The 22,536-nt window shown below is 41.3% G+C and overlaps 1 protein-coding gene across 4 annotated transcripts in view; it reads right to left on the bottom strand.

The window, feature by feature from the left end:
- The window catches only part of MAP2K5 (mitogen-activated protein kinase kinase 5), a 140,109-nt gene that overhangs the window by 43,366 nt on the left and 74,207 nt on the right, over positions 1-22,536 (bottom strand). For 2 of the 4 annotated variants that reach the window (XM_080396972.1, XM_080396970.1), the window contains 2 exons: positions 21,493-21,564; positions 8,548-8,577 (listed from right to left, as the gene is read on the bottom strand). In XM_080396972.1, coding sequence (XP_080253098.1) covers positions 8,548-8,577; positions 21,493-21,564 — 102 coding nt within the window. The remainder of the gene's footprint in view (positions 1-8,547; positions 8,578-21,492; positions 21,565-22,536) is intronic. The other 2 variants (XM_080396973.1, XM_080396971.1) reach the window with 1 other exon arrangement.

Raw genomic sequence — 22,536 nt, 5'->3', positions numbered from 1 at the left:
CAGCCACTTCTCACAGAAATCTGTTTACCAGAGTTCAGTAACACAATTCAACGAAGTGGGCATGAAAAATATGGAGGGAGTGCGAGAAGCCAACAATAAGTGCTACCCAGGAGTAGGACCGGGATGCTCATGTTAGCACATTCCTCAGGCAGCAGGCATGTGGGACAAGCACATCTTAGGGAAGACAGTAAATTTAGCAAACTGCTGTTTAAAACCTTGTTTCAAGCGTCACAAACAGTGCAGTCAGTAGAACAAAGGGTGGTCAGCCAGAAACCAAATAAAGGAATGGGGTTTAGTTCTAACCAGTTCTGGCTTAACATCATCCTCATTTATCAAATTTAGCGAAATGACCGCCAAGGTGATAGAGAGGAGGAATACCATGAGAACCTAGAGGACACTACAGAAGAGGAAAACTGATCACAACTGAGTAGGAATAATGCCACAATGCTACAAAAAATCCCCCGAACCCCAAAAGGACAAACGCCACAGCGGGATGCCCAGGGAGGAGGACAGCCTGAAGAGGTTATCCTTTCTCCATGCAGCACCGGGCTAAGCCTGTGCGCCCAGAGAGCCGTGGGCCGGCTGGAGGAAGGTTGAAGGAAAACTGTAAGAACAGCCAGAAACCTAGAAAGGAGACACTAAAGGAACTGGGCTCTTCAGACTAAAGACAGAGCAAGGATGACAACCACCAATGCTCCTGCACCTCCTCTCCGTGCTCACTACACGCTGCAGTGAGGGGAACCTTTCCAATAATAAAGCAGAGGAACGAATAATCTAAGGAAACAAGGGAGCCTCTAATACCAGAAGTATTGAAGAGCAGCAGATAAATATCCATCAGGGTTGTCCCTCCTCATAAGCACACCACCGCCAGGCCCTTCTAGCTTGAAAGAAACTGAAAAATTGCTAAAGCCTGCCACTGGAAGCCACCTAGAAAAATCCCGAGCTTTCTCCGAAGAGCTGCAAAATCAAGTGTGATCACTACAGATGAGACAATTCTAGGGACATCTGAAAGAATATAACCCAAGGCAACAAAAATGCTTTGTATGAGTGTCGTTTTCTAACTAAACGGAGGTGCTGAGTGGGTTGAGGCACCACACCATGCAGTGAGCACCCTCTCCTACGTCACTCGGCCGCCCACCGCAGGTAGCGTTGCACTCTCATGAATTAAACACATGGTTCCACGGGGCTGGCAGAAGAACGGCTGCCATGGAAGGGAAACACTTGCCCAGACCTCCAAATCATTCACTCTTACTCTGGCTGCTGGGGCTCCTCACTACATCGAGCAACCATCACCTAGCAGAGGAGGAAAGGTCCGTGTGTGATGTGCTCCCGCAGGTCATGTTGGAAACGCAGCCCTTGGCCCCGGCAGAGACCCCTGCCTTAGCAGCCCACGGACAGAGCAAACGGCAAACGTTGGGGCCGCTGTGGCCATCTCCAGAGGTGCCTCCAGCTCACAGGGCAGTGAGGAGCAGGTACGTGCCTCCTCCTTATCCCAGCCAAGGCAGCCGGCTCAGAGCACAGAAGAGATGTAAATTTTCAGTAAATCCAGGATTTGCTGACAGTAAGCAAAGGGCCACCTAAACCAACCTAACCACACCAATCCATCCACCTACCACTAGCTTTTTTTTCCTTAAGGAGAGCCGATCTTCCAGGTTTAAATTTTCATTCAGGCAATTCATTCAATGGCATCCACTGCAGGAATTGTAAACTGTGAGAAATGTTTCCTTCAAGTCACAACAGGAACATCTCCCATTCCACAGCAGCACCAACTCATGCAGCAGATCCCTATATATTTGCAAAAATCTCTCTGAAGGTATTTCAGTATTTCCTCCTGGATGGTTGGGGTTTTTCCCCCCCTCCTGATAAAGCAGCTCTCATGGCAACAAGCATCATTTCATTTCAGGGATTTCATTTCAGGATCTCGCTCAACTTCCACAGTCCAAAAGGTAACAGCCACACAGTGCAACAAAAGGGCTCGCTGCATTAAGCCATTTTCTTACGCAATACACACTGGGAAGGGTGACAATCCCCTAACTAACTGGAAACCACAAACTTACATCCTGACCGTAAGATGTGCCTGTGGGCAATTATCTGTAGTAGTGAATTTTCCCCCTGTAGTAAATGGAACTTTTCCGAGGCTTGAAGCTGATGTCAGCGCGACCATGAGGTTTTACACAAGCCAAGGGAACAGGCACAGGACGTGTCCTGGAATGCTGGTCACTGAACACCCCTAACCCCAGTCCCCCAGACTGCCTCGAACTGTCGGGGTTAGAAAGCAAAAAAAAGTATACATCAGTCTTTCAAGATCATGAGCTAATTAAAACATACTGTAAAATCAGGATTTACTGATTACCTACATTTCCAAGCTTGACCATATTGTTCAAATACCAGTTTTACATTTTATTTTTTTTAAAAAAGACAGGAAGATTAAAATAATAATAAAAAAATAAAAAATTTGTCTTTAAATTTGAGGTTCCTAACGGATTTTTTTTCTCCCCTAAAAATCTCTTAATTTTCAAAAAAGAAAACACTTACAGAAAAAAACTAAAACTAAAACTAAATTCAAATTTTACAGCAAGTTTCTAATTGACGGATCAAATTTATGTCAAAACTTATTTCTGGCCAAGGAGAAAAAAAAATAATAAAGCAAAATGGAGCTGAAGCATATTATCTCACAAATGATATATGCAGTGAAACCTAAGTTAAGAAATTGGTAAGAGCTTAAAATAATAGCAAATGACTTAAAATATTGCCAGCGATTTCTGGAATATATTATAAAAGCAAAAATATTTGCACAAATTTATCATATTTAAGATATTATACAGTAATTTAATTCACTATTTTTGGCATTAGCATTTGAACAGTGTTTAATGTCTTTTAAATGGTTAGATATAATGATACATGTGGAAGAAAAAAACATTTCTTTCTTAGTGGGAGACATGCTGTAACCAGCCCTCAATTTGTTCTCACAAAATAAATGAATGCTTAAAGGATGTTTCTGTCAATTGAAAAAACAACAGTAAAATGGCTACTTTACATGCCAAGTTAAACTAAATATTTTTTTCCTTGACAACCTGCTTACATTTAAATGAAACCAGGGCAAATTCGGTCAATAGTATGGATTACATATAATAAAAAGAATCTTAGACCATGTTAATACAGGGATCAGAAAGCAGCAACTTCATTTAAAACCATGCAATTATTTAGCAAACTAAGATACAGCAAATAAATTAATCTGTTTTAAAGGGAAGCGCTTCCACAGTAGCTTTTTGACCTATAATTAAATCTTACTTGCAGAAATCACAGCGAGGGTAGGATTTGCTGATGAAAGGATAAAAAGAAAATCTTGCAAAAAACCCCCAGCTTTGGTATGAGAAATAATAATAATAATAATAATAATAAATATATCTGCAAAATCTTGCTCTGCTGAAAAAAAGAGCTATGTCCCAGAGCTGGTGTAAGTCTGCATTGTCCCCTGATCTCCCTGGAGCAGCAGAACTGATTTGCTCCAGCTGAGGATCTGGCCCAGCATACGCAGAATATTCTGCATCGTCTCTCCGATGCTTTTTATATGCTGGGGTTTGGTAAAAGTACAAACCTTTCCCTAACAGGAGGAGCAAAATGCCGTTTTCTTTCACTGAGGATTTTTTTCCCCCTGTATATTTTCTTATAAAGCAAACCAATGGCAAGACTATAGTGAATGCTTTCTTGGGCTATAAAATTTCCTATTATCCACTTATATTTTCTTTGCAGTGGGATTTAAGAATGCCTCTTCCTTGAGACGAGTAATATGTCATCATTTTGTTGAACTAACAGGCCTGACAGTCTTGTCTCTCCGAGTTTGAGACACCAGGGCTCTGTGCTCGTGTTGCTGGGAAAAGGAAGGTGAAAAAGCTGGGAGGAAAGGAAAAAAAAAACAAAACTGAAGGGAAAAATCTAACTGGAACTAAATTCTTTACTAATTCATTCCCATTATTTATCATGCTGCAAAACCAAACTCTTTATATTAAAAAGGACCTTTAAATTACGGTCTCTCTTACTTTCACTACATTTTGAAAGAACTTATTTGAATCCTTGGATTATCTATTTTAACAAATATCATCTTCTGCATTCATCATTTCTCCTGTCTTTTTGATCTTTTTTTCTACTTATCATGTTCTTTATTTGAAACAGATTTTTAACAGATAATCTTGATCGTTACAACAATATCTTGCTTGCATTTTATTCAAATAATTCTTAAAAACAGCTTAAAAAGCCGTTTGGAATAACATCAAGCTCTCCATCAATCAAATGAAAAAATTCCGCTGGCGGTTGTATAAACATCAGATCAACTCTGATGTCTTCAAGGATTTCAGAGTGAACCATAAAAAACTCCATTAACTTCTGACAAAGAATGCAAATTAATCACAACATGGGGTGAAATGAAATTAAAGGCTCTTTTCTAATCAATGACAAGGCAGGATGAAATATTTGTTACTCTCTGCGTTCAGGCTGCCGGGATGCTCGCGCTTTCCCGGCGCATCCCAACCGCAAGGTGTGAGCACGGATTCACCCGGGGTAGCTGCTTAGCCCTCCCCATCCCTACAGCTATCTGCTTACAAGTCGCCCGCATTCACAAAACACACTAATCATCTGAATCTCAGGTGCATCCAATTTGTTATTCACACTCTCCCGGTGCCAGTGAAAAGCCTGGCGTAGACAGATGCACCAGGAACCTTAAATGACAGTTTTGGCCTCCGGAAGTGCGATCGCTACAGCAAAATCTAGTACAGCCTCCAGGTGAAATGTCTGGAGCTCCATATGGAGCAGGGAAAATTAACAACAAGATGAAAATCGCTGTAGCAGCGGGGAGTCTGAATTTAAAAAAAAAAAAAAAGAAAAAAAAGGGGGAAAAAAAAAGAAAAAAATTTAAAGATGAGGAAAGAGAAGTAATAAATTAATGGGGTGTGAAAACATTCAAAGCTTTACAATACCAGGGGCAGTATTTGCTCAGATTTGGGGGCGGGGAGCAGTGGGATGGGAGGGTGAGGGATGTGGGACAGGATTTTTTTGGTGGATTTTTTTTTTTTTTAAATAAAAAAACAACTTCAGGTCATTTTCATGTAATTTATTAAGCGAGGCCTGGAATTGCAGCCAAAGGAAGGAAAAGATTTCTCTAACTGCAAAAGTATCTTAAATACAGTCGTCATAATCCACACTTTCCTATAGCTGATTAAATCCTCGGCAGCCGAGTGCTGCCTATTTCTTTGGAATATTTCCCTAATGGATGCAGCATCCTTTTAACATCCTGCTTTGTATAAAGTTTGACTACAAGCCGAGAATATTTAGTGGGTAATTCTTTTCATTTCTCCTAAATTGCATTATCATTAAACAAGTCATTGCCCCCATCGCGTTTTTATACAATATACGGAATTTGAATCTATGTGATTAACTGTACATCTCACAGTTTGTTCAGCCACTGCACATCTTTGGGGTTCCAAGTTAAAATTTAATCAAATATAATGTGAGGTGCCATGGCCTTTTCAGTATGAGGTTTGGTGGTTTGTTTTTGTTTTTTTTTACAGTTCTTTCTGCACAGACATGTAAAATCCAAACCACATAAATTAAGGTTAAACTTTTAAGAGAAATTTGAAACTTTTTTTCCCTACGTGCCATCTTTAGGTACCTAAAAAGCTGGGCAGACTATGGACTAGCAACTGGGTTTGGCGGAAGGGGCTGCCCTTCTTTTTTAAATGTTTATGTAGCACAGAACTCATTCAAAAGAGTATTTTTTAGTATGTGTGTGAGCACATGCACCATTCCTACTAGTTTTAATAGTTACGCAAACACATCAGGGGAAGAATATACCCTTAAGTGCTTACGTCTGTAGCTACAGCAAATCCCATGAGCATCATACCTACTCCTTCCAAAAGGAGTTTTACACAGCGCCTTGCAATGCCATGCCAGGAAAACAAACAAAACAATGAAAACCGTAACGGTTTTAGTAATCTCCTACATTTTAAAGATTAGAGTTTCCTGTGCAAAGTTTTTGTAGTGGAAAAGTCTGTTCCGATGGTTACTATTTGTTATTTCCTTGTTCAGATCGCTACCTTTCGCAGTTAGCTACAGATAATGAAGTTAGCTGCACATCAAGAGAAAAGAAAATTACAGAAACTTTAAACACACCCATAAGCAACTTTACTTTCATGAGCAGTTGCTCACATGCTTAAGTGCCTTCAAGATCAGACTTTATAGGGAATGTAAGATTAAATAATGCTAGTTTGACGAGTAATTGTTAGCAAAACTATAAATACTTATAGAAGATGTGGAAACTGGGAAGTGGTAAGTTCTATCATTAAAATATTCTACTAGGGTCAGGGAAAAAAAAATTAATCATCTTTTGCTCTTACTGGCACACTCCAGAGTTCTGAATTTCCACACTGCAATGATTCCCCCTATAAATCTTATTCATTTCAACTGAATTTGTACAGACCATTTCTTTGTGTCTTAAAAACAGAGAGTAAGGAAAAAAAAATATTTGTTTTTCCATCTACAGCTGTAGATAAATATTAATTTGCAGGAAATTTCAGGTGTTCTCAAACATGGACCCATAGTTCCCATTTTCATAGAGAAGTAACTTCAAGTTATTTAGGGGCAAATTCTGCCAACACACATATCATTAGCTTCACTCATTTGAACAAGCCCACTGAAGTGAGGAAGGTTTACTCCAGTGAGTGACTGCAGAATCAGGCCCTTATGTAAGGGCGAAACACATTTAGACATAAACACCCCTCCACCCTCCAGCTAATTATCCTCCTAATGAGAGTGGGTTTCTACAAATTCTTGTGACCAGCTATGTAAGTGCATGTCTAAAATACATATTCTTCACATAAAAATCCTTATGAAAAGCAGTTGCTTGAGAAGCTTAATAGCTACATTTTAAAGTTTCACCTCCTCAACTGTTTTACATTAAAAAATATATACAATTTCATGGACTACTGACTTGCCAAATATTCTTTTACAAACCCGATCCGTTTTTTAATTAGAATAGCAAAAAGGATCTTAAACTAGCAATCATGTTTTGCTCCCAATTCAGAAAACAAATTTTTGTCTAGAATCATACATAATGTATGCGCTCCAACTTCCTTCCCCAAGCTCCAACACTTTTGTCAACAGAGGGTTATCTTAAATTGTATCCCACGTCACTTTGATTTAGTGTTACAATACACCATCTACAATGAACACCAAGACACTCAACGAGCACAAGTGAGTACGCCGATGTATGGAGGACACTTCAACACAAGAGCTTCTTTTTCAATCCCCTCTTCAAAGGAGAGGGTACATTTTAAAATATGGATAAAATATGCAAAGGATGGCCTGTGAACCAGCTACAGCGCTCTCTGTCAGTACACATTTTCTATAGGAGATGAGAAAGTGAAAAAAAATCGGTGTATTTCTACATACGCAAAACCTTTGCAAGTCCATAAAAGTGTCAGGAGAATTTGCTTAAAACAGCTTATAAAAATGGGAGAGAGAGAGTCCCAGCCTATTATTCAATAACCATGTTTGTGATGCATCTGCATAATCTAACCATGCATAAATTAGTATGTGTATTACAACAGTTATTTGCATAATAATAGCAAGTTAATAGATGCTTAAAGAGCACAGACCAACACCACCTTTAAATCAGACATGCCTCCAGGCACTCTGATCTGTACAGACCAAGATGCAGAAAACAGTGTTCATAAAACACATGAAAACATAAAACCCACATTCAAATAATTCATTTTAGTCCCTGGACATTTCACTTTTTACCCTCTCTCAGGAAAGAATAATTTGAGGAACTACAGAATAGTTTGTTACTATGATTTCTAACATCCATCTTGCAGTAAGAATTTAAAGTAAGCAGCCAACTTATTTCTGGATTGGCTGTTTTGTTCAGAGCTTCCTGGTTTTTCAAGCGTACAAAGTAAAATATTACATGGTAATGCAGGACTCAGCACTGGTCTAGCCATTGCCGCTGAGGATGGGAACAGTTTTACCACCAACTTCAATGAAACTGGGGTAGGTCAGTGGAAAGTTAGAAAATGCTGTATCTAAATAAAATACTAATATTAGGTCCTCTTAAAAGGGAGAATCCAGAGCTCCCTTAAGTATTCCATCCACATTATATTCTTGAGAAGATTTTAGACCATCGTACCATTATTTAAAATTGGAATTAAAAAAAACAAACCAAAACAACAAAGGAGTAGATACACCTTCCTGCTTCAAAAGCACTGTTGTACATATTGGATTATTTTAATCTCTCAACAAAACAATCGTTAACATCATCATAATTTTCATTGTCTCCAGGGAAAGAAAATCTAGAGTTTGGAGAAGAGAAAAAGAGGGTGGGGAAAAAAAAAAGAAATCAATAGAGACTTCTAAATGACTCCTTCAAGATACCACTTTTCAATTTAACAGGACAGATTTATTTGTATGTGGCTCAAATGTTCACAATTGCTCTCTGCACCTTCATACATAGGAATGAATGTCACAGTGGCAAACAGCAGTAATGAACAATCTTACCTGAGGATATGGAAACCTCCCAAGAGCAAGCTGGGAAAGGAAATAATATTTGTCTAGTTATATAGATTTGCATGGAGGGCACATTTTCTTAAAGAGAGAAAAGTACTCAACTCTTACTATTGTATAAATTGGAAAATGTCAGCAAAAGTAATTCTGAAAACACACAAAGAGCTGTATTTAGAATGGAGTAATTCACAACAACTGCCCCTTGTTCTATGTTTCTGAGTATTTCTGTATTTCCCAAGCTCTTTTGTCTGTACCACTCAGTAACATCGTCTGATGCCCAGGTTCCTGAGGACTCTCTAAATTAAACCAGTTCAGCCTCAATAGCGAGGCCAACGACACCGACCTTTACTGATAATTATCTGCAACGAACAGGTATCGTAGAGCATGCACTGAACTCCCAAAGTCCTCCCTTAACTGGCTCAGAGTAAAATCTGGGTTATATAGCTGAGGTTTGCTTCCTTATCGGTGTCAAACCCAGCTAGGAACCTGTGCGTGGGATCGGGAGAGAGACCATGGCACGCGCAAAAAGACATTTTGTCTTTTCTCCAGATCTACTTTCAGTTGCACACGATATCAGCTGATTTGTTGCCCACACTTTTATAAGTCAACTGATGCATTACTAGAGTATCTGCCAGTACCAGCGTTAGACCCAACAACACACTACTGTTGCCACAGCTAATATATATTCCACGATAAATACTTCCTACAAGACTTTATGTTTTCCCATTTGGTATCTGAACCTTGGAAACAACTTCAGCAAACTACAGCTAGTTTTAAGTTATTTTGTCTACTATTCAGTGAGGGACAAGGGTTTTCAGAGTTGACACAAACTCCTCCAAAAGGGCATTCAAAGCAGCTCTGCTCCAACCTTCCTGGATAAGCCCAGCTCCCTCCACGGTTCACACAGGAGCCAGAGTCAGATGAGCTTCTTCAGACTCCAATTAACCTTCACGAATCCTCCCGCCACCAACCTTCAGAAGGAGGTCTACCAAAAGGGTTACGGCCGCACTACTATCACTGATGTGACTGATGCATGATAAACCAGGTATATTCACATCAGACCGACCAACAGCATCAGGGCTGAAGGTCTCAGCCATCCTGTCACATGCTGCAAAGGCTAAACCACGTGTCAGCGCTGGGCCAAAGCTGCTTCACAGCACCTGTGTTGCCACTGATACTTGAGCTCCTCACAGCCGTGGTTACTTGACCCAGCCAGACTGCAGCTGAGGCAGCTGTGTTAACCTACGATGAAACCGCAGCCTGGCAGGCAGCACAAAACTAGCCTAAGCATGAACAATAAGGCACAGACAGAGCTGTAGCGAGGTGGGGAACTGATGGGGCAAAGACCCACTGACATACTTGAGCCTCACCAGGACAAAGGTCATGAGAAGGTAGCAAGAAGCTGACAGCACGAGGGGAAGCAACCAGGGTACAGCAGAGACAGCACCCTTTCTGTGATTCCAGCTGCTGTCCAAACCGAGTTTCGTACCAGCCACTTGGCTGTGAGCCTCAGCAAATACAGCAAATTTCTTCCAGATCCTCCAAGGAAAGACATTATAAAAGCAGAGTAGGTCTTGAAGCATTTGCCTAAGAGAGGCATGCAAGAGAAACCCTAACAGATGAAACAATTGATTTGGTCGCTACTCTTTGAAAGAAGCTCTCACAATATTGAGATAGTATTTGTCCTGAAAACCCACAGATGTATCAAATGGGCTCTAGAGGGGCGACTCGGTTCGTACAGTATCTCTGAATGCTCACTCACTGCACAGACACACCACAGTTATGGGAAACACATACCTCAATTTCCATGCATCACTGAAAAATCACTCGGGTCTTTTCTATACATCTCATCAGTGGGAGTTTGCATAATGGCTGAGGAGGAGCCATCATGGTCTGCTCTATCAGTATGGTGTTGACCAAGCATCCCTACAAGCAGTAGCATATGCGGTTTTTCCAAGACGTTTCTATTGTGCCACTCCTCTCTCCGAAAGCTGTGATCTGCTTGTACACTTCCATTTGGGAATTGTCGTGTTTTCTTGGTTTCTAAGACCAACACGACAGAATGTAGAAGAAATCAGGCTTACAAGAGACACTGGAACAGGGAATGACGTTAAGGTGACAAAGCAAGTAAGATCTCTTTAGGTTCTCCAAGCGACACAATTTAAGCTAGCTTCCTCCGCTGGGTTTCTCCTGTGCTCTGCCTTCCAGGCTTGCCTTTAAGACTCAACTCTTTGGGGTGAATTCCACTTTTCTGTTCTGTTTCTGATGCAGTGCTGAGTGCAGTGCCTCTCTTTGCAGCAAAGTCACCCTCGTAACAAACCAACCTGAGCTCAGCAGGCTTGACTGCCATCCTTTCTATCACTTCGGTCTGGTTCACAGCTTCCCCCATTTCAGTGTCACTCCAGTCACTGATGGCAGGCTTTGAAACACGCTGCTAAATAGTTAAGCAAAGACCCTAAGTTTTCTGTTGTGCTCAGTCTTAAAGACCAGGAGTTACTAAACCAGAGCCTTTTTCATCTCTCCTTTTGGGAGGATGATCCTTAACTTCCAAGAAGCTGGCTGAGATCCTAAGCAGCGCTGCTTAGCCTATAAATGCCTAGCAATAAACCTGCAAATGCCACACACTTTTGCATGAACAGAAGTAAAAGAAATCCTGATTCTCCCAATGACTACTGACTTAAGAACAGTCGTTACAATAGCTACAGACTCGTAGAAATGTAACAGTTACCCCACTGCTGAACAAGAAGATAATTATGGCTATATGCACAGGGCATCGTTCTGCAGATCTTACTGAAGCAGGAAAATGACCACTGCCTCGACGATGACTTCAAACATTTCCATTCCCACCGACAATTCCTCTCCCTCACCACCACAGGCCTCAGCAGGGGCTCCAAAGGCAGCAGTTTTCTGCCAGACATAAGTATGGCATGTATAAACGAGCTTCCAGGAATCCAAAATGCATCAGGAACAAGTTCTTTGAGGGTTGTTAAAAAAGAAACATGTTCCTCAGTGAAGCTGCTCCTGGAATGAGAACTGCAAAGCAACACAGCCATGGACACATCATGTGCCAGTTCTGCATCCCCCTGAACCACCACTCGATTCATCTAGTCAGAGTTGTTTCCTCCCTGCAAGATTGTCAAGGTATTATAAATTAAGAAACTTACCAAAGAGTATGTAATCTTCCCTGAAATAGCCTGCAGATATGTCACTGTACTAAATGTGTTTCAGATTTAATGAAGCTTTAATGTCCTTTTTAATTTTGCCTGTTTCTATATCACCAGGGGTCGAGCAAGGCAATCAGCACTCAAGAGGGTGGTTTGGTTTAAAACTAGGAAAAACTCATTTGCTTATGAGTTGCACTGTATTTTCTTAATTAAATTTACTAAGTAAAATGGTTTAAGTTCAGCCAACCAATGACCTCTGTATGTAGATTTAGATTTATAAACAGCATCACAGTTAAAAGAAAAAAAAAACAACCCCAGAACAAACAGATTAGAGCTTCACTAAAGAGATTTTCATACTCTCCATCATCTGTCTCAAGGAAGTCATATAAACATCTGCAGCACAAGCCCAACGCAGGATACTTAAAAAAAAAAAATATGTAAACTACCAAACTACCAGGCTATCAGAAACTTATCTCCCCTGCGTTTGCACGATGAAACTCAGGAACTTGCAATTTTGTTTTTAAGGCACTGTAACAAAAATACAGTATTTCCACTCACACCATGTTAGGTTTGCGGACTGATCAGTATTTTACGTAGCTCTGGATATTAAGGAGGGGAGAAGGGAATGCTTAAAATTCAAGGAGCCGGTTCTCATTTCCCTATGGATACCCTCCCACTACACAGGAACTGTAGGAAACATTATTTTAAGAAGGCCCAGCGAATTGCAGTGACAGCTTGGTAGGGAAATATAAATGAGAATCAGCCCATATCAGCAAGGACTATGTCAGAATACACTCTCCTACACCATTTCATTCCAGAAAAAACACATGTCTGCGTGTGGGTTTTTTGGGGGGCGGCCGTCGTGTGCCTGGTTTTTGTTAAAACTGTTATTTTCTGAGACATAGGTCGGAGCACTTAAAACGCTCATCTTATGGCGTTCAGTGAGGTTGTGTCCTGAAAACTGAGGTGCACTTCCAAGTGCAAGGACCTGCTGGAGCCTTCCCCCAGACCCGGAGAGAGCTGCAGATGGAGGGATGGGGTGCACCATCAGCTTGTAATCCAGTACTTGATAAACTGAGAAATCATCCCAGATTATTAAACAACAGGCAGAGGTACAGTGTGCATGTATGCTGATTTTTATCAAACCATATCTAAAAAACACGTTAAGGGAAAGCAAAAAGAGCGCGAGGCAGCCAGTTTCAGCAGGGGCAGGTGCCTAAACCATCCGTGCTGAGCGGCCACGAGGAGGGCTGGAAAGCAACACCAACCTGTTCTCAAATACACACATTTAACGTGCAGCTCAGTAACACAAAATTAAATTGACTTGTTGAAATAATTTAATTAACAACTTTGGAACCAAAAATGGAAATCCAGAAATCCTCACCAACAAACCGCTTCCTCTGTGTCGCTCCCTGCTTGCCTGCCTGTGTATTGTTAATAAGAATTACAACAGCAACTTGGTCTGTCTCCTGTTCAGAAAGTGACTGAGGGAAGGAAGTTCAAAACATATTTTTAGGACACTCAGGCAATAAAGTCTCCTACTTAGATTATTGTCTATGTTGTGCAAGTTGTTTTTTAATTTACAGTTATACAGAAAAGCATGGGATGTTTTTATTCTTAATTTAGACACATTCCATGTTTCTCAGCATAACTGCAAATTGAAAATAAGCACTTACAATATCGCTAGTGATCTAGCTGAAGGAGGACTTTATAGTCTGAAATGTTCTAAAATTTGTTCTTAATTACCTTGTGCACATTTTACACAATTAAATTTCCATCTAAGGATTTTGCATTTAGATTGTGCACTGCAGTTAAACCCTCATTTTATGGAAAAGCAGACACCACTTCGGAACATTCAGACACAGGAAACTTTAAAAATCAGACTTAACTACTGGATAACATAAAATTCCCTAGGTGAAATTTCATTCCAGGACCAATTTATACATTCCTAGATAGATGGCTTAAAATCACCTGAAACTCTGCAGGGTACGGACCTTAATAAATATTAAATACCTCAAAAACTACTCTAAGATTTTTCTTTCCTTCTAATATCAATTTCACTGTCCTCTTATTGCACAGTTTAAAAAAAAAAAAATCCGAAAGGATATAACAGCAATTTACCAGCGTTAAAGTGCTTCTGAGGTTAAACTGACAACAAAGAAGAACAGAAACACAAAGCATCTTGAAGTAGGGTTTCAATTAAATGTGCAGGATTTAGTAATGCAGGACGAAAAAAGAGTTACAAATTAATTTAATCTTCTGCCTATAGTTTGCAGCTGCACTCCAAAGTGTCTGGGGCTTAAGAACAAAGCCTTGAAAGGCCTCAGAGTGAGGAAAGCTTCAATTTTTAATGTATAACGCCATTAGCTGATAACTTGTGGAATCTGCGACCCCTGCGGAGGGGCATAAGCGCGGGTAACAGAGACTGATGAAGTGACATATTTGTTCATGTCTAGGACTATGAGGAAGAAGGTTATTACTAATACCGTCAGGCCCAACAGAAATATGCCCTAATAACCTTTGGGACATTCCTTGGCTTGAGCAGATGAGTTTGAGATCTCTCTACATAAAATATATTAAAAATCAAAGCCTAATTCACCTTAATTAAAGATAATTAGTTTCACTTTGACTTCTTTTAAATATGAACTATAGTAAATGCACTGCAAACTAAAGACTGCAGACAATCATGATTAAATTGCACATTTCTTCCTCGCCACGAATCCCTTCTGTTCCCAGCCTTTTACCACTACATCTTCAAAGGTGTTGCTCAGAATAGCAGTGCCTTTTCTAAAGGGAAAAAGGTGGGACACGGGCCTTTCAGGGCAATCAATGGAAATTGTCAGGTGCAAAACCTACACAAATGGTCTGTAACAATTAATGAGGCTACTTGTTTGAGCAGAGAGGCTTCCCGCTTATTTGTTTGCTGGATTTAAATTAATATCTAAAGGGAAAAAAAAAAAATGTTAAATTTGGTTGTGCTGGTGGAAATGCAGCTCAACTTCAGCTGCTCCCCACCTCCGCGGGCACGAGAGGATTCACCTGCCATTACAAACTGAATAAATAACAGGGAAAGGCAGATTCCACTGGCAAACATTTCTGAATTTTTGACTTTTTAAAGGTGGAAACAGCCGTACTACACAGTACAAGAACAGGGAACGTTCATCTACATCGCATAATCCTATATATTACAAACGCACCGTGGCTGATGTTATCCCTTAATTGTCCACCCATCCAGCTGCTCAGGTAGGGAACTGTATTATTTATTTAGCTGCCGCACGGACTGCCCACGGTGGCCCAAGAGCAATTGCTGAGAAATATGATACATTGAGGTCTCAACCCGCGCAAACTGTACCTAAACTTACACTTTATTGCAGCTTAGTTCACAATCTTCACCTAATATAGGGTTACATCCCAGCGCAGCAAGCGGATAAATCATCCTGGAATATTACTCCGGCTAAGTTTAGCTGTGAGTGGAGCATATGTGCTTCCAAGTCACTGAAGCAAAGGCCCATAAAATACACTAATTACTGGAAGTTATGGTCACTGAGTGATTGATAGCACTCTGCGAGGCAACTTCTCTGTTTTCAGCTATTCTGACGGGCCTCCCCCACCACACAGCAATTATTAATTCATGACCCAACCCTCAGGCACTGGTACCTTTACTTCTAATTCCACTGCCACAAAGATGGTGATGGAGCTGGACATTGTCTTCATCCTGGTGGCCGCTGAAGATGGCAGACAAGGAAACGGAGCTAATGGCCACTAAATTCTGCACGTGTTGCAGCCACTCTGAATGGCCGAGTGAGACGTGCAAGGGTTTGCCCCTACAAGAAAGTCACAAACATCACACTCCTACAGCCCTTAAAACCAGAGTAACAAGGTGAGGCTCATTGCAAAAAAGCACTTTTTATTTGCTTGCTTGCCTTAATCCTCAACAGAAGTCTGTTATTACGCAGTCCCACCTACATCACCCATGGTCCAAGCTGTGAGGCAGCTCAAGGCACGAGTCTGCTCTCAGCCATACTTCAAGAAACCAAAAAACAGCCAGAAATGAAACATTTGCTCTGTAAAGCTGGGTCCTTTCCAGGAAGGGTCTGGCCAAGGGCTAGAGCCACAGAAACCTGCGCTGCTCCAGGCCCTGCTATGGGCAGAGAGATGTCACCCACAGAGGTGGCAATCCTGCGTTTTCAGAAACACTTGGTTCAGGTTTGCTCTAATGTCGGTGTTATTTCGTGATCTGCAGCAACAAAGTAAACACCTAGCACATCCAAGCATTGCTTGTTATTAGATGGCTGGGCACAGAAGTGAGGCTTGGGGTTTTAAATTAGTTTAGAGAAGGTTGGAATTCAGTAAGAAGAGGAAAAGAGGCGGAAAAGAGGCCGGAAAAGGAAGAAAAAAGGAGGAAAAGGCAACAAGGGGGGGGGGGGGGGGAAAGGCAACAAGGAGAGGGGGGGGAAAAGGCAACAAGGAGAGGGGGGGGAAAAGGCAACAAGGAGAAAAAGGCAAAGGTAACTTAAGACACATCCTACTGTATCTACTGAAGTGCCTAGATTCATCTAATGCATCAGCTGAAGAACTTCTTGAATTCTCCGTGTAGGAACGGGGAAATCACGCTTTTCACAAGTTTGCTTAGCGATGGCCTCATGCCACCCACTATGAGCCATCCTCAGCGCCTCTACCAGCACCAGCAGCACCCCCACGGCAAGGCCTCCAGCCTCTCCAGTTTAACCAAGCAAAAATGCGACTGCTCGCTCCAAGCACACAAAACCAGGCCAAGTCCACTATGAATTGTCACTTGATCGGAGACACCTCACTTCAGCCAGGTTATTTTGTTACGATATCAAGACTCCCGCTCTACATGGAGATTAAATGCAAGTTCTCATTTTCCTTTTAAGCTTGACCCTTGCCATCTTCTATTGGGCTATTAATTAATATTCCTCCTACCCCTACTCCGTGTCGTTTTTGACACTGTAGGCCACTGCATGGCCCATGTCTGCTTCCAGCAGTCACATGGACATCTACTGCTGCCCCACCACAATTGTACCCCTTCCTACCAAACCTTCACCAAGTCTCCAGCGCCACTACAGGAACTATGCTGTGCCACCAAGCTTCAGGGCTCCCACTGCCCCACCCCCATCCATTTACCTGCTGTTGATTAGGTAAGGGTGTAAAATTGATGAAAGACCAACCATAACGTCCACACTAAGTGAAATCCTGCAGAAGACGGAATCGTGGTCTGTAGAACTTCCTGCAGATCAGCTCACAATCTTGATCTTGAACCATTATCACTTCAAAGCTGATGATATGTGACTAATCACTTATTTTAGACTCTTTAGAAAGAGTTCTTTTGAAACCTCCTCGACGCAACTCTTTACATCACATGTATGCAGTTAAACATTTTAAAGCATGAAGTGCTCTAAGAGAATCATCTTAAAGCAGAGCTGCTTCTCTTGTAGCACCCTCTTCAAACATGTTCCTCCTCTTTGCCTGTGTGGTCTGAGTGAACTCTTCCTACGTCTCCAGCTGTGCTCCCAGCCCAAGAGTGCTGAAGAGTGTGCTCCACGATGCTGACACTGCATGCAATGAGTGCTGACCCCGCTCAGACAATATGTACCTGCGCCTGAAATACACGATGTAAGGCATGTTTGTTGCATACATACCGCTGTGCCTATATGTGGGAATGCACACAACTGCTGAAAATCTGTCCTATGACTGCTTGAAATATTGCTTAAACCAGCATCTTAACACAAATGTCACAAACAACTAGCAAAGCTTGAAAGCTCTTGACAGATAACAGAGAACTCTGGCGACCGAAGACTTAAAATTCTCCTTTTGGGAGTTTTAAGGACTTGTTTCTAACTTTAAAACCTATATACAAACTCCTTTTCCCTGAAGGAGAGAACACTGATAATCTTTGCAAGAAAAGTTAATTTTAAAAGGAGATCTGAAACACAGGAAAGTAGCTGTTTTTCTCAGCAGCGGACAGTGGAAAGTAGAGACTGGGATGTGACACAAAAGGAGATGCAAAAAGGTATCATCAGCCAAGCACACGAGCTCATATGCCACAAACTGAGGAAGTTTTGGAAGTGTAAGCAAATCGCTCTCATTTCTTGCGTTTCAATATAATATAATATCAATTCTATCTGCAGACTGAATGAGCCCCGGATCTTCTGGCAAAGATCTGCAAGCCTATACTTTGCCTCAACCAGCAACTCTGATCACAGCTCTATCCATTCCCTTCCCAAAACTCCCTTCTCACCTACCATCTCTCCTCACGACACGTAGGAGACTCTGGTCCTCCGTACTGTCTGAAGAGCATGCCAGCACTCCTCAGCAGGCTGCCCCGAGACGGTAAAATCCAGCAGAAACCCAAGAAGCAACCCTCTGTGAAAGCAGGACCTGAGCAGGCACCAGCCCCACGGGTCCCACCAAAGCTCTTCTCGCCCAGCCTCTCGTCTCTTACAGCAGCCCGTTATCCCAGGAGAAGCGGCTTGGCTGAAGGCAGACCTGCTCCTCACATCCCCGCAAATAGGCACCGCCGGACAAGGATTGCTGCCCGTTAAAAACCAACACGATGTATTTCATCCTCTTTTGGATGCTTTAAAGTTCACTTTTGGATAGCAGCCGTGCAAGGTAGGGTTAGAGTCACGGTGGAGAGGAACAAGAAATATTAGGCAATTTAATTTATCCTCCTGTGCAGGGCACAGCTCTTGGAGGGAGACTGAATGGGCGACGGAGCGCACACAGCACTCAGACTCAGCCCAGCCAGCCTGGAGTGTGTTTTATGACTGAGTTATAAACCCCTGAAAAACAGCTTTTATAAATGAAAATGCTGACACAGTCTTCAGTGAAGTGACAGCTATGTCATTGGTTTAAATTGAAGTTGCTCTGTCAACCACTATTTGCACTTAAATAAAACATCTACAGACCTCATGAAAACAGACAATTTGTGATGAAACAATTTTAAACAGTTTTACAGATTATGTGTTAAATTTAATTCCCTTCAAAAAAATACTGAAGAAAGAAATACAAACTCCAAAAAATGAAAGAATAATGAAAAAGCTAGCAACATTTGTTCTTTTTTTTTTTTTTTTCTCCCTCCCTTTTAAATTTATTTTTTATTTTTGGCAAAGGGAAGACTGAGCACCCTCAGACATCTCTTACTTCACAAGGAACAAGAACGCTCACCATATCTCCAAAGTTAGGTGATACCCACATCTAATACTCTTATATTCTGCTACCAATTATTTGGGGGGCTGTTTTCTTAACCTTCAAAAAGAATGGTTCAGTTTCTCCTTATACATAACTATGCAGCAAAAAAAATTCAACACATTTTAAAGGCTCAGAAGAATATTAAAGAAAATTCAGGAAGATGTACTTCGCTGCTATTTTATGTTATCATATGTCAGAACAGCCCTTGCTAACTTGTTCCCACACACTATTTCATTTAAATTAACATGCTGTAACTGTACTAGCGCAAAGTTGTAGGGACTGGAGCATTACACTACTAAGTGGAGATGATTTTAAAATCCTATAGTAAATGCTAGCTTCCCTTTTTAACAGTTCCATCAACAAGAGCCTGGGTGTCTCCACTACCAATCCCCATGTCAATACAGTGTTACTTTAATGACAGTGACCTTGTGTGGCTCTTTGAGCATCTTCTTCACCTTTTCTGAGACATTTTTCTAAGCCACTGTCCTTGCTTTCATCATTTAACACATCAGTCAAACCACTTCAATAAAACAGCGATCATGTTGAAGAGAGGTCTCGGAGGACCAGATGACATACCAATTAACAAAGCACACAGCACCGAATTGTTTTTTGTACATCTGCTTCAGAAGACATTTGTGGAAAGTGAGAGAGGGGGGGAAAAACAAAAAAAAGTTCAGAAGGTTTAAAAGAGGAGAGTAAATGCAAATTAAAAGAGTTTTCCTAATGTTGGCTAATATAATGTAAAATTTATCCTTCAAATCAAATTCATGACTGGACAGGATACCTACTAATAATCCCAAACTAAATTCCAAATATCTTGGTCTACATGATAAATCATCAGATTGCTGCTGCACATCTAAATCCATTTTTTATTCAGCAGAGGAACGAGCAAATGCTCACTCTATATAGGACTTCTGCATTTCTATCACTCTATTCCACCACGACTCAAGAACATCATAGTCAGACCTTTATGTAACACAATCTCGGTTTAGCCCTTTGTTGGCTAGATTAATTTACAGACTGCCTGACTACATTCTGTATCTCTCCCAAAATTGTGAGGGCTCTCCAGCACCACAAACCATTAAAATGGTTTGCAGTAAAACAAATTAAGAGAACTGCATCCCCTGTGACACGTTAAAGTATGTCATTATTGTAATTCAGCGTTAGCTTCAGTTAGACTCTGGAAAAAATTTACAAGACCTGAACGCAGTGATTCAGCATTAAGTATTTTCATTTTGATTAAAAATGATTTGGCAGGGAATTTTTTGTTCGAAAACATGACAATGGTCTGGGTTCACTTTCAGGCTACAAAATGTGAAATTTGCCTAGACGCAGAGGGCCAGCACCGAGCCCCCTTCACTTCTATCGTCTTCTCCTAAAAACAGCAGTTGCACTTCGCTGAAAGGTATATTTAGCTTCACCTTAGTGACACGATATTAGACCAGAAGAAAAGGGAAGGGCATCTGTATTTTCTGGTTAACAGTATCATGCCTTTGCCAGGCTGTGCCAGAAAGATGAGGCCAGTCATCGATGGCTGGAACGCTTTGTTCTGACAGGACGCAACAACAACTTCAAGCAGGGGGAAGCTCTCTCATGGACTGTCCCCAAGCTGGAAAACTCCCCCGAGAGCTTATGGCTTGAGCTGTCAAGGCTGCAAGGGTTTCCCAGCTGTAGCTGGCTTGCTGGAGGCCAGCCAAGGCGGGTGTGAAGAAGGCTGCGTGCGCCATACACCCCCTTCTGCCACCACCAGACCAGAGCTACCTGTCCCTGCTCCCAGACCAGACCAAGGCAGATCTGGTTTTACTGGTCAAGAGGTTATCATAACACAGGCACTTCTACTCAATTTACACACTCTAGGTCATCATTCCTATAAACAATCATTCATTTATTTATAAAGTCATTGAATTTTATGTTTTGTAAAACACCTGATAAGACCTAAGCTGAAAAGAACAACCTTTTTCCTGAACCAAACCTGACCTTGTTCTGACCAAACCTGCCAAAAGCGTGGCTTCTCCGCAGTGACCGCGTTTACAACCACATTCCTTCAAACTGCTTCATTTTGGTAAGACTGTCTCTTGCCTGAACCCATATTTGTGAGAAAGCTTTCTCAAAGGCCTTGTGAACAGTTCAGTTCAAACACTTCATTCAATCATGCAAGGAGACACTCATACCGTTGTGCAAATATTTCTGCAAAGTTTCTGCAAGGCTGTTAACCAGCTCAAACCTGGAATCTGCATTACGCTGTTTTAATTTTAACCCTAATAATACAGAAATACTATCACTTTTGATCCCACAGGTGTTGAAAGGATGCAAAGGCATCCATGTAACAGGCCCTACTTCCTACTCTTAAGTTTTATTAGAGGGTTTAAGGTTCGTACAGAGGCTCTTTAACTGAACTGAACGCAGTTAAGAACAAACCCATTCTAAATACAGCCAAGAAATTTTACAATAATTGAAAACATGCACATATAGAAGAGTCTACAAAGACTACACTGAAATATTTTGATTCTAGATTGATCTGATTCTTGCAATGGGCACATGAAAATGATAGATGTTTGCATACCTCCATGAAGGAAATCCCTAGACTCCAAACGTCCGAATGAATTCCATACTGTTCTCCTGAAATCCGCTCAGGCTGCAAAGAGATGGAAAGAAACATCTTCTTGAGCCTCGCAAACAAACACACATACTTATTCCACAAAAGCTAGCCCAGGGCAAACAAGTCAACTGAGAAAATGCAGAGAAGCATATAAAACTCACCAGCTAAACTGGAAGAGAGCAAATCCGCTCTTCAAACTTGACTTATATATCTATTTTGGCTTCTTCTGCAAGAGCAAAGGACTTGGTAACGCTCAGACTTGTAGCCATGCATTGCTATGCACCTTGTAAAGTTGGCCTTGGCATTTGTGTTTGGGCTGTTTTATCCAACAACAACAACAAAAAATAGCCAATGGCTTGCACATGCACAGGAAAGCACCAAGGTCAAGCTGCGAGAGGCCGGTGGTATATACCCGGTGGTATATACACCTATAGTTCAGCCCAGGCACAACAGCAAGGCGTGCCAGGAAAACAGACTCCTCATGCTGAGTGAAGGTGTTGGGGAGTAACTCTGGTTTAAAAAGCAAAGTTAGGGAAGCCAAAAGAATCAATGAAGTCACATGCCAGAAATTTTATCTTATATACTTTTTAATTTCATTTTTGACCTATGGAAAAAAAAAATACTTCACTCAAAACTATTAATAGCAAGTTTAATGCCTCATGAAATAGAGTGCTGTAAAATGTAACTGCTAGTTTTTACTTGAAAGCTACAATTTAAGCATTTCCAAGGTCAAGTACAGCATGAAATGTAACAATAAAAGGCTCCATGAGACTTCTCTCCCCACTGTGCTGTTAATGCACCTGTCTAGCCCCACCACCTACGAAGCACTGGCTGTATTTTTAGTCTTTAATAATCCAGAGACCTTTTTTAGAAAACAAACTCCCAAATTAGTGCCAGTCCAATGTGTTTTCGGATTTTTCCTCTGCACAGCTAATCCCAGGTCAAGAGCTTTTATCGCAGCGTGAATGTTAAGTAAGAAACCACCGTGCTGCCCACATTATCTTTAAG

The sequence above is a fragment of the Falco punctatus genome (genome assembly GCF_963210335.1).
Source record: "Falco punctatus genome assembly, chromosome: 7".
In the NCBI taxonomy this organism is placed as follows: Eukaryota; Metazoa; Chordata; class Aves; order Falconiformes; family Falconidae; genus Falco; species Falco punctatus.
Note: the sequence above shows the minus strand (reverse complement) of the source record. Positions and strands in the feature narration are given on the sequence as shown.